At 36.6% G+C, this 16,798-nt stretch overlaps 1 protein-coding gene and 1 long non-coding RNA gene across 5 annotated transcripts in view; one reads left to right on the top strand and one right to left on the bottom strand.

Moving 5' to 3' along the window:
- LOC130048340 (aminoacylase-1-like) overlaps window positions 1-16,798 on the top strand; it is a 44,799-nt gene that overhangs the window by 11,920 nt on the left and 16,081 nt on the right. For both annotated transcript variants that reach the window (XM_056144938.1, XM_056144937.1), the window contains one exon: window positions 334-423. In XM_056144938.1, coding sequence (XP_056000913.1) covers window positions 334-423 — 90 coding nt within the window. The remainder of the gene's footprint in view (window positions 1-333; window positions 424-16,798) is intronic.
- Window positions 6,061-16,030, bottom strand: LOC130048343 (uncharacterized). Of its 3 annotated transcripts, none has more exons than XR_008797170.1 (7): window positions 15,733-16,030; window positions 14,643-14,752; window positions 13,810-13,955; window positions 13,519-13,557; window positions 11,788-12,008; window positions 9,133-9,197; window positions 6,061-8,680 (listed from the first exon to the last, which is right to left on the bottom strand). It is a non-coding gene; the product is annotated as an uncharacterized LOC130048343 (long non-coding RNA). The 3 variants fall into 3 exon arrangements; XR_008797172.1 differs by having other exon boundaries at window positions 14,643-14,749; XR_008797171.1 differs by lacking the exon at window positions 13,519-13,557.

The following is a 16,798-nucleotide window of genomic DNA, read 5'->3' as shown; positions in this document are numbered from 1 at the left end:
TAGTATATCCAATGAGATCTCATTTTTTACGCTAACTTTGGCATCTTCATCAATGATGGGGGCAATGTTTTCAGAAAGCAGTTCTGTATATCAGATTGAACAGTTCATATTGATTGCTTTCATGGTTTCTTGACCTAATTCCATTTTAACACTCACTCAAATTAAGTACATTCCTTTTTCGATACATTTATCATGGCTGCATTATTTCATGGTTTTTGGTTTGAGTGAAAATAAGATAAATCAAACTGCAGTATTATGCTCCTCATCAATATGATATGAAAGTACAAACAAGTTTACATAAAGATGAAAGACATGCTCTTAATCTTTTTATAGATGAGGAAATTGGAGGCAAATTAGGAATGGCCAAGTTTGTTCAACATGAGGAATTCAAGAAACTGAATGTTGGCTTTGCTTTGGATGAAGGTAAATATACGTGTAGGAGGACCATCCCATTTTACACCAGAACTTCGACTAAAATTGTTGTTACTCTTGTGGTGTTTTAAATTTGATTCCAAATTGTTTCTTTTATAATTTAATGAATTAGTCAACTGCTATAATTTTGACCATAGTCAAAAGTTCTTTTGTAAAATACGGGACATTTGTATAGATGAACCATGATGATTTTGATTAGACTGTTCATTGTATCAAAACAGTGGGAAAATGTAGTTGTAGAGAAAATAAATTATATAATAATATATAAATTTACAAGGAAACATTTCAAACATCACATGCAAAATATTATTTGACGTCTATTGCGCTATAACACAAAACAACGGCACAATTTTTTCTTCAAAATTCGTGTTATTCAATTTGTCTACTTGTACCATAGTTTGGCGTGTTCTCTTTTGTTAAAAGTGTGGGTTATCTGTACATAACCCACACTTTTCTTCAAATCCCGCCCACAAACTCGAAAAAAAATCACTGTCCACTATATGAAGTTCCTCCAGATCAAAATTGCACATATCAAACACAGATAACTGACTCAGACGAAGTTCATCAAATAAATATTCGCACTCAATCTCATTTGAAGCTTGAGAGAAGATAATATCGTCGATGGTTTCGTTCCAAAGACTTTCTATTTCCATATTCTCCTCCATGTGTGCAAACAAGTCGAGAAACACGTGTCAGTAAAAATACGGTTATCATTTCTCAAGATTTTATAAAAGAACGCGTTCGAGAGATAAACTTGTTTTGCGGACAGAGTGAACAGCGGCGGTCAATTAGACCATGTCGTGTTTCTGTAATGGTTTCGCACCATACAATTCTTAATTTTTTTTACTTTTGTGTCACCGATTTGTTTTTTTTTTTTAATTTATTGTATATACATGTAAATGTTTTTCAGTCAATTTAGTCAAAATATGTAATACAATGAAGAATATCAAATAGGATTTTTAAAAGAGTAACTACCATCATCAATTAAATATGTTGCTAAATTTTTAAACAGAAAAATGCACAAATTTGAGTTCTTAGAATTTTAATTGTATCTAATTTCAATTCTTTGAAGCAAATACCGGTACTAGAAGTAGGAAAATGAGTAAAATAAAAGTATCAAAACCAAAAGTCCAAACATTTATATAAATTTAAAAAGGGTTTTTAAAAAAATTAATGTTCATACCCTGGCATTTTTTGGTGATAGAAAAGTCATTTTAATAGAAATATATGGTGTACAAAGTGTAATGCAAAGACAAAAAAGAAATTGGCACCATATATTGTAAACATGCGACTGCGCTCCCGAAAGCTATAATAAAATGTAATGAATAATAGTAAACTAAGGTACAAGTCACTTACCCCATATAATATTGTTGATTATGTTCAGATACCAGATGGGCGTGGTCATAATGAGACTCGGGTGCTGGGTATCTGCACATAACGAACAATATTACATGTATATGGGGAAACTACTACATAGGTTACACATAGCCTGTATTTCAGTGTGGGGTGGATAGTTAATTGTTTTATCGGTCAACTTCGGTCGAGGCTATCTGGTACCGCTTACAGGGTGACGACCACGAGTTATCTCATCTTATGTAGGTACGAGTTATCCCTCGTGCCAATTTATAATTCACAATGATTCGTACGAATAATCGTCGTGTGTCAATTCTTTTATACTTATTTCTTGATAGACCAATATTAGGTAAAATAGGTCCTGTTGGAGCTCCATTGTGGTTGGCAAACACATGTATATTTATTATCAATTACGTAGGAAACATGAATACTTTCAATCATATTCAAATCACTCGGTTCTAAAAATGAGAAGCACAACACTGTTGATTATTTAAAACTCAGATTTTCGACACAACCCGCGTCTAAATCAAGAGACATATATTACATAAGCAAGTATCAAAAAACCCTGACAAATATTAATAATCTACATTGTTAACAAGAATGATACACTGTTGCAGTGAATTGAGAAAAATGGTAATTCTATGCATAAACATATAATTTTTTTTAATGCATATTAGGTACCGTGTGTTATAATGGATGTATTAGCATCACACCCTCCCCAAAGTATTAGACTGATATTTCTAAATCATTGATGTACAAATTTCGGGCAGAATATTTTAAAATCTTGATACACCATTAGAACGTCGTAGTATTCATAATTTCACGGAATGTTGTGACAGCACATTGATATGAAATACGCTTAATTACAATTAACAATGTGTACACTTTAAATCAACTTGAAATGTTATTTTCCATAGAGGATATCAAGACTTTTACATATTTGTTGTTTGAAAACTGATATCCCTGTTCTTCAAACAAAGACCACAGAATTTGGACAAATGCAGTTGTCTTGATTGTCTAGCCTCTACATATCATATGGGCGGTAAAATTTCAGGGCGGCGACTTTGATTTCAGAAATGCAATGGTGATTATTTCAAATTTGTAGGAAATTGTGAAATATTTATTAGAACATCATAACTGTCATTAAGAACGGGGTAGTGTCATTTCGTAAATGAAATGAATACATGTAAAATGATATTTTTTGTAAAAGACAACCCGAGGTTTAAGAACAAGTCCTCATTAAGTAAGACGATTTTCTATGCACAAGAATCTGCGTCACGTAGATCTTTATACACAAGAAAATAGCAGCAAAATATAATGACGTTTTTCCAACTTTCCCAGAAGTAAGAGATGGAAGTCACAAACATTGTATAATCACCAGTTTATGACCATAAATGTCAAGATTCAGTGGCGTAGCTTCCATTGCGGCAACCGAGGCAGCTGCCTCGGTAAAAAAAAAAAAACCAAAAAAAAAAAACCTTTTACGTTGGTAAAATGTCGATAGCTTCTGGGGGGCACAGCCCCCCAGACCCCCTGCCTCGGTAATATTATAAACCAAGCTACGCCTATGATACTGACTATCTAAAAGCAATCGATTTTGTTTTTAAATCTTGCGCACTTTCAGACATGCAGTACCGATACATATTATATACTCCACTTTTCAATTAATTCCTGATGTCTTCTGTACTTCATTGTCTATAATAACAGTAGTGTTATTTATTCGTACTAGTTATTTTAATTGAAACTAAAACTGTACAGAACTTCTATTTTATCAATGTATTGAACTTTCTAATTTTCAGTTAACTGATGATAGTAGTTTATAACGTTTAATTTGTCAGATGCGCAAGATATGCTATGGTCTATGTTGTAACACACTATGGGTACCAACTTAAAGCACCTTCCCTCTAACAGGTACCAGATTATAAAGCACTCTCTAACTGGTACCAGATTATAAAGCACTCTCCCTCTAACAGGTACCAACTAATAAACACTCTCCCTCTAACAGGTACCAGATTATAAAGCACTCTCCCTCTAACACGTACCAACTAATAAACACTCTCCCTGTAACAGCTACCAACTTATAAAGCACTCTTCCTCTAACAGGTACCAACTTATAAGGCAACCTCCCTGTAACAGGTACCAGATTATAAAGCACTCTCCCTCTAACAGGTACCAAATAATAAAGCACTCTCCCTCTAACAGGTACCAACTTATAAGGCAACCTCCCTCTAACAGGTACCAACTAATAAAGCACTCTCCCTCTAACACGTACCAACTAATAAACACTCTCCCTGTAACAGCTACCAACTTATAAAGCACTCTTCCTCTAACAGGTACCAAATAATAAAGCACTCTTCCTCTAACAGGTACCAACTAATAAAGCACTCTCCCTCTAACAGGTACCAACTTAGAAGGCAACCTCCCTGTAACAGGTACCAACTTATAAAGCACTTTCCCTCTAACAGGTACCAGATTATAAAGCACTCTTCCTCTAACAGGTACCAAATAATAAAGCACTCTTCCTCTAACAGGTACCAACTAATAAAGCACTCTCCCTCTAACAGGTACCAACTTAGAAGGCACTCTCCCTCTAACAGGTACCAACTTAGAAGGCAACCTCCCTGTAACAGGTACCAACTTATAAAGCACTTTCCCTCTAACAGGTACCAGATTATAAAGCACTCTCCCTCTAACAGGTACCAGATTATAAAGCACTCTCCCTCTAACAGGTACCAACTAATAAAGCACTCTCCCTCTAACAGGTACCAGATTATAAAGCACTCTCCCTCTAACACGTACCAACTTATAAGACACTCTCCCTCTAACAGGTACCAACTTATAAGTCAACCTCCCTGTAACAGGTACCAACTTATAAAGCACTCTCCCTCTAACACGTACCAACTTATAAGACACTCTCCCTCTAACACGTACCAACTTATAAGACACTCTCCCTCTAACAGGTACCAACTTATAAGGCAACCTCCCTGTAACAGGTACCAACTTATAAAGCACTCTCCCTCTAACAGGTACCAGATTATAAAGCACTCTCCCTCTAACAGGTACCAACTTATAAGACACTCTCCCTCTAACAGGTACCAACTTATAAAGCACTCTCCCTCTAACAGGTACCAACTAATAAAGCACTCTCCCTCTAACAGGTACCAGATTATAAAGTACTCTCCCTCTAACAGGTACCAGATTATAAAGCACTCTCCCTCTAACAGGTACCAACTTATAAGACACTCTCCCTCTAACAGGTACCAACTTATAAGGCAACCTCCCTGTAACAGGTACCAACTTATAAAGTACTCTCCCTCTAACAGGTACCAGATTATAAAGCACTCTCCCTCTAACAGGTACCAACTTATAAGACACTCTCCCTCTAACAGGTACCAACTTATAAGGCAACCTCCCTGTAACAGGTACCAACTTATAAAGCACTCTCCCTCTAACAGGTACCAGATTATAAAGCACTCTCCCTCTAACAGGTACCAACTTATAAGGCAACCTCCCTCTAACAGGTACCAACTTATAAAGCACTCTCCCTCTAACAGGTACCAGATTATAAAGCACTCTCCCTCTAACAGGTACCAGATTATAAAGCACTCTCCCTCTAACAGGTACCAACTAATAAAGCACTCTCCCTCTAGCAGGTACCAGATTATAAGGCAACCTCCCTCTAACAGGTACCAGATTATAAATGGAGGATATTTTATAATCTGGTACATGTTGGAGGAAGTGTGCTTTGTAAGTTGGTACCTGTTAGAGGGAGGGTACTTTATAGAATCTGGTACCTGTTAGAGGGAGGCTGCTTTATAAGTTGGTACCTGTTAGAGTGAGGGTGCTTTATAAGTTGGTACCTGTTAGAGGTAGTGTACTTTATAATCTGGTACCTGTTAGAGGGAGAGTGCCTTATAAGTTGGTACCTGTTAGAGGGAGGGTGCTTTATAATCTGGTATCTGTTAGAGGGAAGATGCTTTATGATTTGATGATAAAGCATTTTATCTCAAAGAGGTACCAAGTTATACAGCACCCTAACTCTAACAGGAAGCAGTGTATGCTAGGACTAAAATAATTATAGCTTCTCCCAAAGTAGAACTTCTATTGTGCTTATCAAAAACAATCGTTGTCAATAGTACAGTGTACTTGGGATCAGCTGGACTTGTTACACTACAGAAATCATGGAACACACTGTTTCCATGTTGTACCTGTTTGGTTGTGAATCCCAGATGATGTTCAACAACTTGTTCAACACCTCGTTTGAAATGAAAACACTTGTAAAGTTTACAAATTTATTATAGCACTAGTCAATATTGTTTTAGAGTAGCTGATAACAAGTAATAAGTTTTCCAATAAAAATAAATGAGTACAAGCAGAAAAGGTTACATAGGGTGTTTTTCTGATGCCATTTCTAGAATAAAGTGCAACGTCACGGCACATGATACGCCCGTCACATATTGTTAACAGTATAGATTGTACCCATTAAAACATTTTTTTTATATCACCTTAATTAAATGTCACAGTGACCTTAAAGTAGGATGCGACACACCTTCTACCTAAGATGCATTAGTTGACCAATTTTGGTGATTCTAGGTCTAATAGTTTTCAAGTTATGAGCCGGACAAGTTTTTGCCATATATGGCCATATCTTCTTAATGAAAAGTCACAGTGACCTGGTTTTAATGTGCGACACACCTTCTACCCAAGATGTATCTACAGACAAAGTTTGATGATTTTAGGCCTTGTAGTATTTAAGTTACGGGTCGGACACGAAAAAGCTAACAGACGGACGGACATGAACGCCATACCATAATATGGAACGTCTTAAGACGGGCGTATAAAAAGGCTTTAAATAGTATCAGCCATCATCAGGCTGTCACATACTTTCTTTCCATGAATAAAAGCTCCTAAACTTAAAAGTGACAGGAGGCCGGTAGATAGACAACTAGAGCTCTGCGGAAAATATTTCCCCAAAATTGATCATGATCAACAATCTGTAAATATTCTAAAACACCAAAGAAGTTATTTACAAAGACCCTAGCTTCAAAACTGTGAGATGAGTTAAAAGGTCAAGCCGTCATTTATTTAATACATGTATATTTCCTCAAAAACTGACTCGGTTAAACCTGTAATTTTCAACAAAAAAAAAATTAAACAAAAATCAAAATCATAACCACATACACATTTTCCATACCCATACAAATACTCTGCAGAATAAGGTTCTCAGTTGAATATTGGGAGAAATTTGACAAATCATGTACTTTCTATGTAATGTTTCCTCAAAATACTCAGTTCAAGAATCTGTAATTTTCTCAAACAAGGTTTTCCTATTAAGTGAACCTACAACCTTGACCTTAAAAAACAATAAGCATCTTCCTTTTATGGTGATCAAATGTACCAAGTTGTAAGATTCTGGAGCTTACGGTTCAGTCTGTATCCCATCTTACAAGGTCCGGACAGACAACACCATACCATAATATGTCCAGTCTCTGACGGGCAAGTACCATAATAAGAAAATCTAAAGTTATGACCCTAACAAGCTTTCACAAACTATAAAACATGAGGTGTTTGTAAAACATATAAGCCCCCATGGTGCAAAATTGAAAAGGGTTATACACATGCATAATTTGATTGATAGTAGTATCATCAATTCGAAATATTGAGCAAACAATATCTTCCTATGTCAGGAGTGGATTGACCAAGTGACCTAAAAATCAATAGGGGTCATCTACTCCTTATGCTGTACCAGGTTTGGTGTCAATCAAGCAAATAATTCTTAAAACATAAGAGACAATATATTACTATGTCCAGTTTACCCCTTGACTTCTGACCATGTGACCTCAAATCTACTCCTTGAGATGTACCAGTGTACCAAGTTTGATGTCTGTCAAGCAAAGGGTTCTCAAGATATTGAGCAGGCAGTGTCTTCCTATGTCCAGAGTAGATTGACCCTTGACATTTCGACCTGAAAAACAATTGGGGTCCTCTTCTTTTCATAACCAACCCACATATGAAATATGTTACGATCAAGTGAATGGTTCTTAAGATATTAAGCGGACAACATGTGGTCTACCGACCGACCAACAGGTGCAAACCAATATGCCCCTCTTCTTTGAATGGGGGCATAAATATAGTGTTATAACACTAAAAGGCTTCCATACATCTAAAAGTAACATAGGACAAGGCTAACTATAGAAACATTGAGATAGCCTAAACACTTAAACTCTGAAAAAGTAATATCTGATACTACCCTGAACCAAGTAAATTGACTCTGCTAAGGTATTTACATATTATAATGTAAAATCTAAATTGTTCCTTAACTCAATGTTATGTTCATTTCCTACTCTATGTAAAAGATAAGAGGCGAACATGAAATTCATGTGAAAAGTACAAACCTTAGAGTTCTTTAACCTAGCAGAGTGAGTAAATCTGAGTCAGCTCCTTATATAGTGCTGACAAAATCAATGGGATACTAAATATAAATGCTCAATCTGATAACCCAGGATTAAGCCTCTTGGCCAATGAAATTGCAGAAAACAAATTATGTTCAGGAAGACTGGAATAATGGCAGGTATAATGAATTACATAGCACAGTGAAAGGTAAACATGTGAAACATTAAGATATTTCCTTTACAAAATCTTAAATGTAAAGTTTGAAAAGGTTGCATGTATAGTACAATGTATGCCAGTGGATTTGAAAATGACCTGAATCAATGCTCTTTCTATTTGGTACAAAACAGATATAGTTATGATTAATCATTATATCATTGGGTAAAGGCGGCAGTCTGCTTCCCTTAAGGATGTATTCTAAACAGTGGATGCAATCAAAATCTCTGCCTCCACAAACATAATATCTTTGAAGTATTGGATGTGTGTGTTCATATTCTGTCCAATCCTGTAACATGAAAAACAAGACATAATCTTATTGGCTCATCCTAAATTTAGTATCCTATCAAAGTTTAACTAGTAAATTGCATTCTTCTATTGTGTTATCGAGTATATAAGTTCAAACACAGTATTTATCAAGTTTCTCTGAATAATTAGAATTTATCCTACCATCTCCTACCATTATCTTTTTCCTTTAAATATTGAATATCTTAGACAGAAAATAAAATCATAAAAACTTTATATATCACACAATGCGAAGTCAATATAAAATTACTGGTAAAGAAAGTTCAACTCTTTGACACAAGTATGATGGAAAATTAAAGATAACGGTGATAATGTTTCGAGGATTGTTTTCATCTCTCAAACAAAATACATGTAGAATTTCAGATTGAAAATAGAAGCAATGTTGACTATTTGAAATGATCATATGGAATTTGTGCACCACAAAGATGAACTTACATAATGGATTTTAGCCTAAACAGTCCAAATTCTTCCAAAACCAATGCACACAGTTCTAAACTACCCTGGATGAAAAAATGAAAGAAAAAAAGATTTATATATATATATGTCTGTTCTTAATGTTTGAATATCTTCACACAAATAAAAGATATAGGTTAACAAAGAGGCTCATGGGCCACATCGCTCACCTGAGTCACCCTGGTCCAGTTCTAAAGATTTTCACTATATATTCGCATGTAAAACTTTGGTCTCTATTGTGACCCCATCCTACCCCCAGGGGTCATGATTTGTAACAACAGGCCCATGGGCCACATCGCTCACCTGAGTCACTTTGGCCCATATCTGAAGACTTTCCATATATATTTCCATGTAAAACCTTAGTCCCTATTATGGCCCAAACTACCCTTTGCATACTTGAATCTACACTATGTCAGAAAGCTTTCATGTAAATGTCAATTTCTTTGGCCCAATGGTTCTTGAGAAGAAGATTTTTAAAGCTTTCTCCTATATTTGTATGTAAAACTTTGACCCCCCCCCCCACTTGTGGCCCCATCCTACTCCCCAGGGGCCATGATTTGAACAAACTTGAATCTGCACTACGTCAGGAAGCTTTCAGGTAAATTTCAGCTCTTCTGGCCCAGTGGTTCTTGAGAAGAAGATTTTTAAATGACCCCACCCTATTTTTTCATTTTTATGATTATCTTCCCTTTGAAAGGGACATGGCCCTTCATTTGAACAAACTTGAAAGCCCTTCACCCAAGGATGCTTTTGGCCATGTTTGGTTGAAATTGGCCCAGTGGTTCTGGAGAAGAAGTCGAAAATGTGAAAAGTTTAACAGACAGACGGACGGACAGACAGACGGACAGACAGACAGACGACGGACAAAAAATTATCAGAAAAGCTCACTTGAGCTTTCAGCTCAGGTGAGCTACAAACTTGAATCTGCACTAGGTCAGGAATCTTTAATGATAATTTCAGGTCCTCTGGCCCAGTGCTTCTTGAGAAGATTTTTAAATGACCCCACCCTAATTTTGTGATTATCTCCCCTTTGTGCCAAGTTTTGGTTGAAATTGGCTCAGTGGTTCTGGAGAAGAAGATGAAAATGTGAAAAGTTTATGCCGACGACAGACAACTAACAAATTTTGATCAGAAAAGCACATTTGAGCCTGAGAAAAAAACAAGAGGCCCAGGGGCCTTATAGGTCACCTGAGTATCATGTAACAACCTTCCAATGTTTGAATTAGGTTTGTGTTTAAATATAAGAATTTTACTTTTGGATGGAAGAAACATTTAATAGCTATGTGGTCAGCCCCGCCTTTGCACCAGATCCCCTTACCCAGGGACCATAAATTTCAGTTTTGAAAGAAGCATCCTTGATCATCATTATCATACTATTAGTTTGTCTACTTAATACCCAGCAGCAGAGGAGAAGATTTTCAAAGAAATAAAATGCATTTTCACTATATGATCAATAGGGCCCCACCCTAATACCAGAAACCCTGACCCAGGGGCCATGAATTTCACAATTTTGAAAGAGGCATCCTTGCTCATCATAACCATACTATTGGTTTGTCTACTTAATACCCAAGGACACAGAAGATTTTCAAAGAAATAATGCATTTTCACTATATGACTTATAGAGCCCCACCCTAGCAACAGAACCCCTGATCTAGGGGCCATGAATTTCACAATTTTTAACAAGAGGTACTGTGAGCAATGCTCACTAAGAATATCCCCCGCTTACCCCAATCTCCCAAAGGGTGTTGGTAATAGGTATAAACTACCTCTTTTCTGAGTGTTGCTACTTCGATGTCCAGTGCGCATGACCTTTGACCTTTTGACCCCAAAATCGATAGGGATCATCTTCATCCCATGGGTAGTCCATATATATGATATGGTGATTGTAGGTGGAAAGGATAACGCTTTAGAGCCCGGAAACCATATTGCTACTTCAATGTCCAGTGCGCTTGACCTTTGACCTTTTGACCCCAAAATCGATAGGGAACATCTTCATCCCATGGGTAGTCCATATATATGATATGGTGACGGTAGGTGGAAAGGATAATGCTTTAGAGCCCGGAAACCATTGCGTCTATAGACGGACGGACGGACAACCCGATTCCAGTATACCCCCCCACAACTTGTTGCATGGGGTACAAAGAGGCATCCTTGCTCATCATTACCATGCTATTAGTTTGTCTACTTAATACCCAGAGACAGAGAAGAAGATTTTCAAAGAATTTCTACACTTTCACTATATGACCAATAGAGCCCCACCCTAACACAAGAAGCCCTGCCCCAGGGGCCATGAATTTCACATTTTTGGTAGAGGGCTCAACGCTCATTATAATTATGCCCACAGTTTGGCTTCTTGATGTCCAGGAGTAAAGACGAAGATTTTTTAAAATTACACTCATTTTGATGGTTTTTGCCCCACCCCTCAGGCCCCAGGGGGCAGGGACCACGAATTTCACAATTTTTGTTCCCCTCCACCCACAGATGCTATATGCCAAAATTGGTTGAAATTGGTTCAGGGGTTTCAGAGAAGAAGCTGAAAATGTTCAAATGTTAACGCACGACGAACGACGACGGACAAAAACAGATAGCAATAGGTCACCTGAATGAATTCAGGTGACCTAAAAATTTAGAACTTACTGGCAAAATCTCAGTGCCCTGTAAATGTGATTTCTTACATCCTTATTGGCGGGGTAAAAGCATCTGTTAAATTCTGAGATGGTGTTCCCTGGTGAAATAGTATCCTTTACAAACAGACGGAAATGTCTTTTTGTTTCATCAACGCTTTGTGTGCCCTCGTGTACAAGTAAATGTATTTTTGATATAATAGTCTCATCTACTGGCTGGCTTAATCCTGGAAACTAAGAAAACATTCTAAATGAATACATGTAATTATATAAGGGGATTTGAAACAAAATGTATGCCTCTCTTGCTGAACTTTGCCAACAGAATTTAAGTTTTACAATTTTCATTTATGTATATATTGAAAGTTTGATGCCTGTGACATTTGGGAATTACTGACATAGCATAATTTTAGGGATTGTAGCATTGGTGAGAAACACTGCACTGCCACCGGTCTCTAATTTATGAATGGGCTTGTAAATTTTTCAGTTAAAGTTTATAATCTGATTGGACTACTTGTCTGGCAATATATACAGGGCTCAAAATTAATGTATGCCTGTCACTCCGTGACTGGTTAAAAGTCTGGCTGACTGACTGACATTTGTTTTAGTCAGTCAGATGAGTTAATTTTCTAAAGCATCATTTTGGAAAATATACTTATGAAAGAAGTAGGTACAGTTTCTAAAGTAATTTGGCCCAAAATATCGATGATTTCACTTGGAGCTCAAACCCTGGCATTCAAATAAGGAATGGATTAGCAAACCCAAAATCTGCTCAGTTTGATCAGCAAAATGATTTGTGTCATATGACGTGAACTAGAAGTTGGCATAAAATTGCAAAAATGCCATTTTCAATGAAAATATCCACAAATTCAGGTGGTTTTCTTATCAGAAAACATACAGTGCATGCGTCGAGCAAATTCATATTCAAGTATGTTTTTCATCTTAAATTAATACACAATATATATCATTTTTATTTTGCTCGACAAATGCGCACATCTTTTCCTGAGCAATAATCTGTATGACATTTGACAGTTTTCAGGCTTATTTGAAAACAAGATGTGTTTGTGAAACACAAATGCCCCAGATAATGGCCAATTCCAAAGATGGTCAAGGTCACAAGGGCAAATATCTTGGTACCAGTAGAAAGATCTTGTCAAAAGAAATCATCATGTATAATACGAAAGCTCTAATATTTACCATTTAGAAGTTATGACCAATGTAAAAAAAAAATTAAAAGTAAGTTAAATGTCAAGGTCAAAAGGTTTAATACCAACGGAAAGGTCTTGTCACAAGGAACACTCATGTGAAATATCAAAGCTCTATCACTTATTGTTCAAATGTTATTAGCAAGGTTAAAGTTTTCAAAAAGTAGGTCATACTCCAAGGTCACATGGTCAAAAATGTTGGTACCCACGGAAAGGTCTTGTCACAAGGAATACTCATGTGAAATAACAAAGCTCTATCACTTACTGTTCAAAAGTTATTAGCAAGGTTAAAGTTTCAGACAGAATGACAGAATTACAGAATGACACACAGGACAAAAACAATATGCCCCCCGATCTTCAATCTCGGGGGCATAAAAAGGCAGGAAATGTCATAATGCTGTCCAATTAGAAATATCATTCTGGTTTTGTTGACATAGTATACCTGGCATATATTTTACTTTCTTAAAACGCTTATTAAGGTTAATTCCAAACACATTTTATTGAGAGAAAATTTTTGGGCCTTTTTATGTATACAATCGTACCTTGTTCTTTACACGTTTGGCATGCTTCGATCTGTAGACCTATCAGACAAATCCGAGTTGTAAATATAAATCCCACATTTAAGTGTTACAATATTGTTTAAGACATATTGAGCTAAATTTCATTTTAATAACATTAATGAAATGTGTTTAAATATTTCTGGAAAACTCTGTTCGACTAGTAAATTTTTCAGCGGACTGGTTGAAATTATACCCCATCAGTCCGGCTGGACTGGTGACATAAAAAGTTAGCTTCAAGCCCTGTATATAGGGAGTAAAAGATGCTTCATTTACCTCCCCTACTAGATGCTTTCTGTGATCTGCTGGATCTGGTAAAAACAATGAATCTCCACTTTCTTCTGAATGCTTTCCTTGGCCAACTTCTCTCAGAGGAGCTTTGATATTGTTTTCCTTTTCCAGATAGAGTCCGTTTCTTGAATCTGAAGACAAATATGACACCATTTTAACATGTCTCAGTAGTCCTCATAAATTCCAGTAATTAATTCATCACTAAATGTTTTAACCTCTAATTGAAAATGATTTCATATTTGAGTCTTTGCAGGGGTTTTCCTACCATTTTCAAACTGGGTCCAGAGTCCGTAGAATTGGGAAAATTGACACATAAAATGTTCAAATTGGGAAAGTATGAAAAGTATTAATTACCTTGTGCTTAGATACGCATAAATAAAAGAGAAGAAAAAAATGTTTTCACTCAGCAAAACATGATATATATTCATAGCAAAATCTGTGTCAGATATCTCATTCCTTTCTGTCTAAAAAAAATTCTAATTATGTCTCCCCTCTTCCAGGGGGAGACATAGTTTTTGTACTTCATCCGTCTTTCTGTCTGCCACAAAATCTTGTGAACACTTCTCCTATATGGCTTATCGGATAGTCTTGAAACTTTGTGCAATGCTTGATTCTCATTTGTAGATGTGCATATTGGTGGGACAGGATGATCCAATTATTTTCCTTAAAGTTATAGTGGATCTAACAGGGATGGAAGAACAGTGTCATTGTTACATAAGAGTCCAGTAAATGAAAAGACCCAGTCCCTATTGAAAATTCCCTCTAATTAGATAATAGCTAAACTATAAGCTGATTTTCATGATGTACAAAATGCATACCTTAAACTCTGGATATTTCAAGACAGTCCTCAAGGAAACTATTGTGAGGCAGTCCATCTTCTTGGAAGGCTGTAGTGATTGTCTTTTTTTGTGTGTCTAGCTGAATTCTGCTGAAAGAATTTATTAGTCTCACTATCAACCTTGCCATGCATTAATTTTTTTAAAGACCACACCTGTAATCAAAATCAAAGCATTACTTGTTTCTAAATATATACATCAGTATCATCACCAACAAAGACAGCCTTGTCTTGAAACACAAGCTTAGTATAACATGAAACCAATCATTACAATGACCAATGTTTCAAATTTATTTATATTAACAGTCCTTGACCAGTCGAATTTGATCAATATTTTCATTAGTTTGTCACTATGAAGATACCGTAATTTTCCAACTCAGTCTCAGATAGACATACACGGAGAAAATTTGTGGCTGGATCGGGAATTGAACCTAGGGACCTCTGTGCAAGATTTTACCAGTTGGTGCCGTGACTACTCTTGTCCTGCCAGGGGTGAAATGAATCTTGGGTTGTGTGTCTTCGACGGCAAAGACAAATTAAAGGGAGGAATTTAGTAGTTAGGGCTACACAGACCGTGGATATCGACCTGGATAGCTCAGTGGTTAGAGCACCTGACTAGTAATGCAGGGATCCTAGGTTTGACTCCTGGTCCAGCAAAATATTTTCTCCTCCCCTATACTGCATTCCGTGACGTAACTTGCGCAGTGTTGAGTTTATATGTGTATCAAATTAAAAATCTAGGCCCACTGGCCTTCATTGTGGAATGAATAGTAGGATTGTTACATATAATGTCCGAAATTACAAACGTTCACAGAAAATACCAAAGATATGACCGAAATTAAAAATTATTGAAGTCGTCAAAGGAGGGACCAAAATTTTTAATGTGAATATGATAGTAGATGTCATGTATTACTGAGATCATTTTAGCTCCTCTCTCGGTAATTTTTGTCATTTTTTTGGTAATTTCTGTAAATGGTACCGTAGTAGGCTAGTTTTGGTCATTCCTGCGCTGCGGAATGACTTCCCACGTGCCCTGGCCTTGTGCTTGTTTAGCCTATATAGAATATACTTACCAATCTTGCAAAAATCTTTTGATTCCCGGGCAATACGGTACTAATATCTCATGTTTTATAAATTAATATACCTCGCGGACACTACTAAAGACAGAGATATTTCCGGCACCAACGGTCTCTTCGTAGATATGTTTGGTCTATCGTCCCGCTTTCCCATATTTGATATTTTCTATCTTTTTTTGCGCAAGAGTTAGCCTATTTTAAGTACAACTTAACAGATGAAATACAGGGGCAATTAACTCATTGTATAGGGGCAGGTAACTCGTGGTCGCCGCCCTGCAAGCGGTACCAAATAGCGTTAACCGTCAACTTCACCCTCCACCTGCGTTTTGTTTTCGTTATAAATACAATTCAGCCGTAGTGAAAACGACTTGTTTTGCGTTGATAATGAGACAATATACTTTAGAGACATGGCAGGAAAACATCGTTATTATAAAATGTGCTTTACATAAAGTAACTGATGATTGTGCTCTGTGTAGTTAGTAACTGTGACACTGTTATGTACATGTAGGTCTATCTTAACATGAGAACGAACAAATAAATACATCAACTTTAAAATGACCGCCGCGGTGATCTAGAGGTGGAACGTTCGCCCCGCATTCAAATCCCGGCCGCGACAGACCTAAGTCGTTAAAACAGGTAGTGACAGTTCCATTACCAAACGCTCGTCATCAGTTGTGAATGTCACGGGTCCTCGGAGATGACATTAAAAGCAGATATTCCGGTCATACTTAGGTGTGGCACGCTAAAGAACCTTCACTGCTCAATGGCCGTAAGCACTAAGCATAGGCCTAAATTTGAAGCCCTTCCCCGGTCTTGGTGATGTCTCCATATGAGTGAAAAATTCTAGATAGAGACGTTAAACAAGATACAATCAATTAAAACATCTTTTTATCGATGCAAGATAAAGGTCCATGTTGTCGAAATCAAGTCAATTACCTAAAAATATGAAGACGTGTCAAAACGATGCCAAAATGTCGTACATATCACTTCGAATGCTATAAAACCATAATAGTTGGACCTTTAATTTCCGGATTTGATTTAACCTTCGAACTTTCAATGTTTT

Source organism: Ostrea edulis, chromosome 7 (genome assembly GCF_947568905.1).
Source record: "Ostrea edulis chromosome 7, xbOstEdul1.1, whole genome shotgun sequence".
NCBI lineage: Eukaryota > Metazoa > Mollusca > Bivalvia > Ostreida > Ostreidae > Ostrea > Ostrea edulis.
Note: the sequence above shows the minus strand (reverse complement) of the source record. Positions and strands in the feature narration are given on the sequence as shown.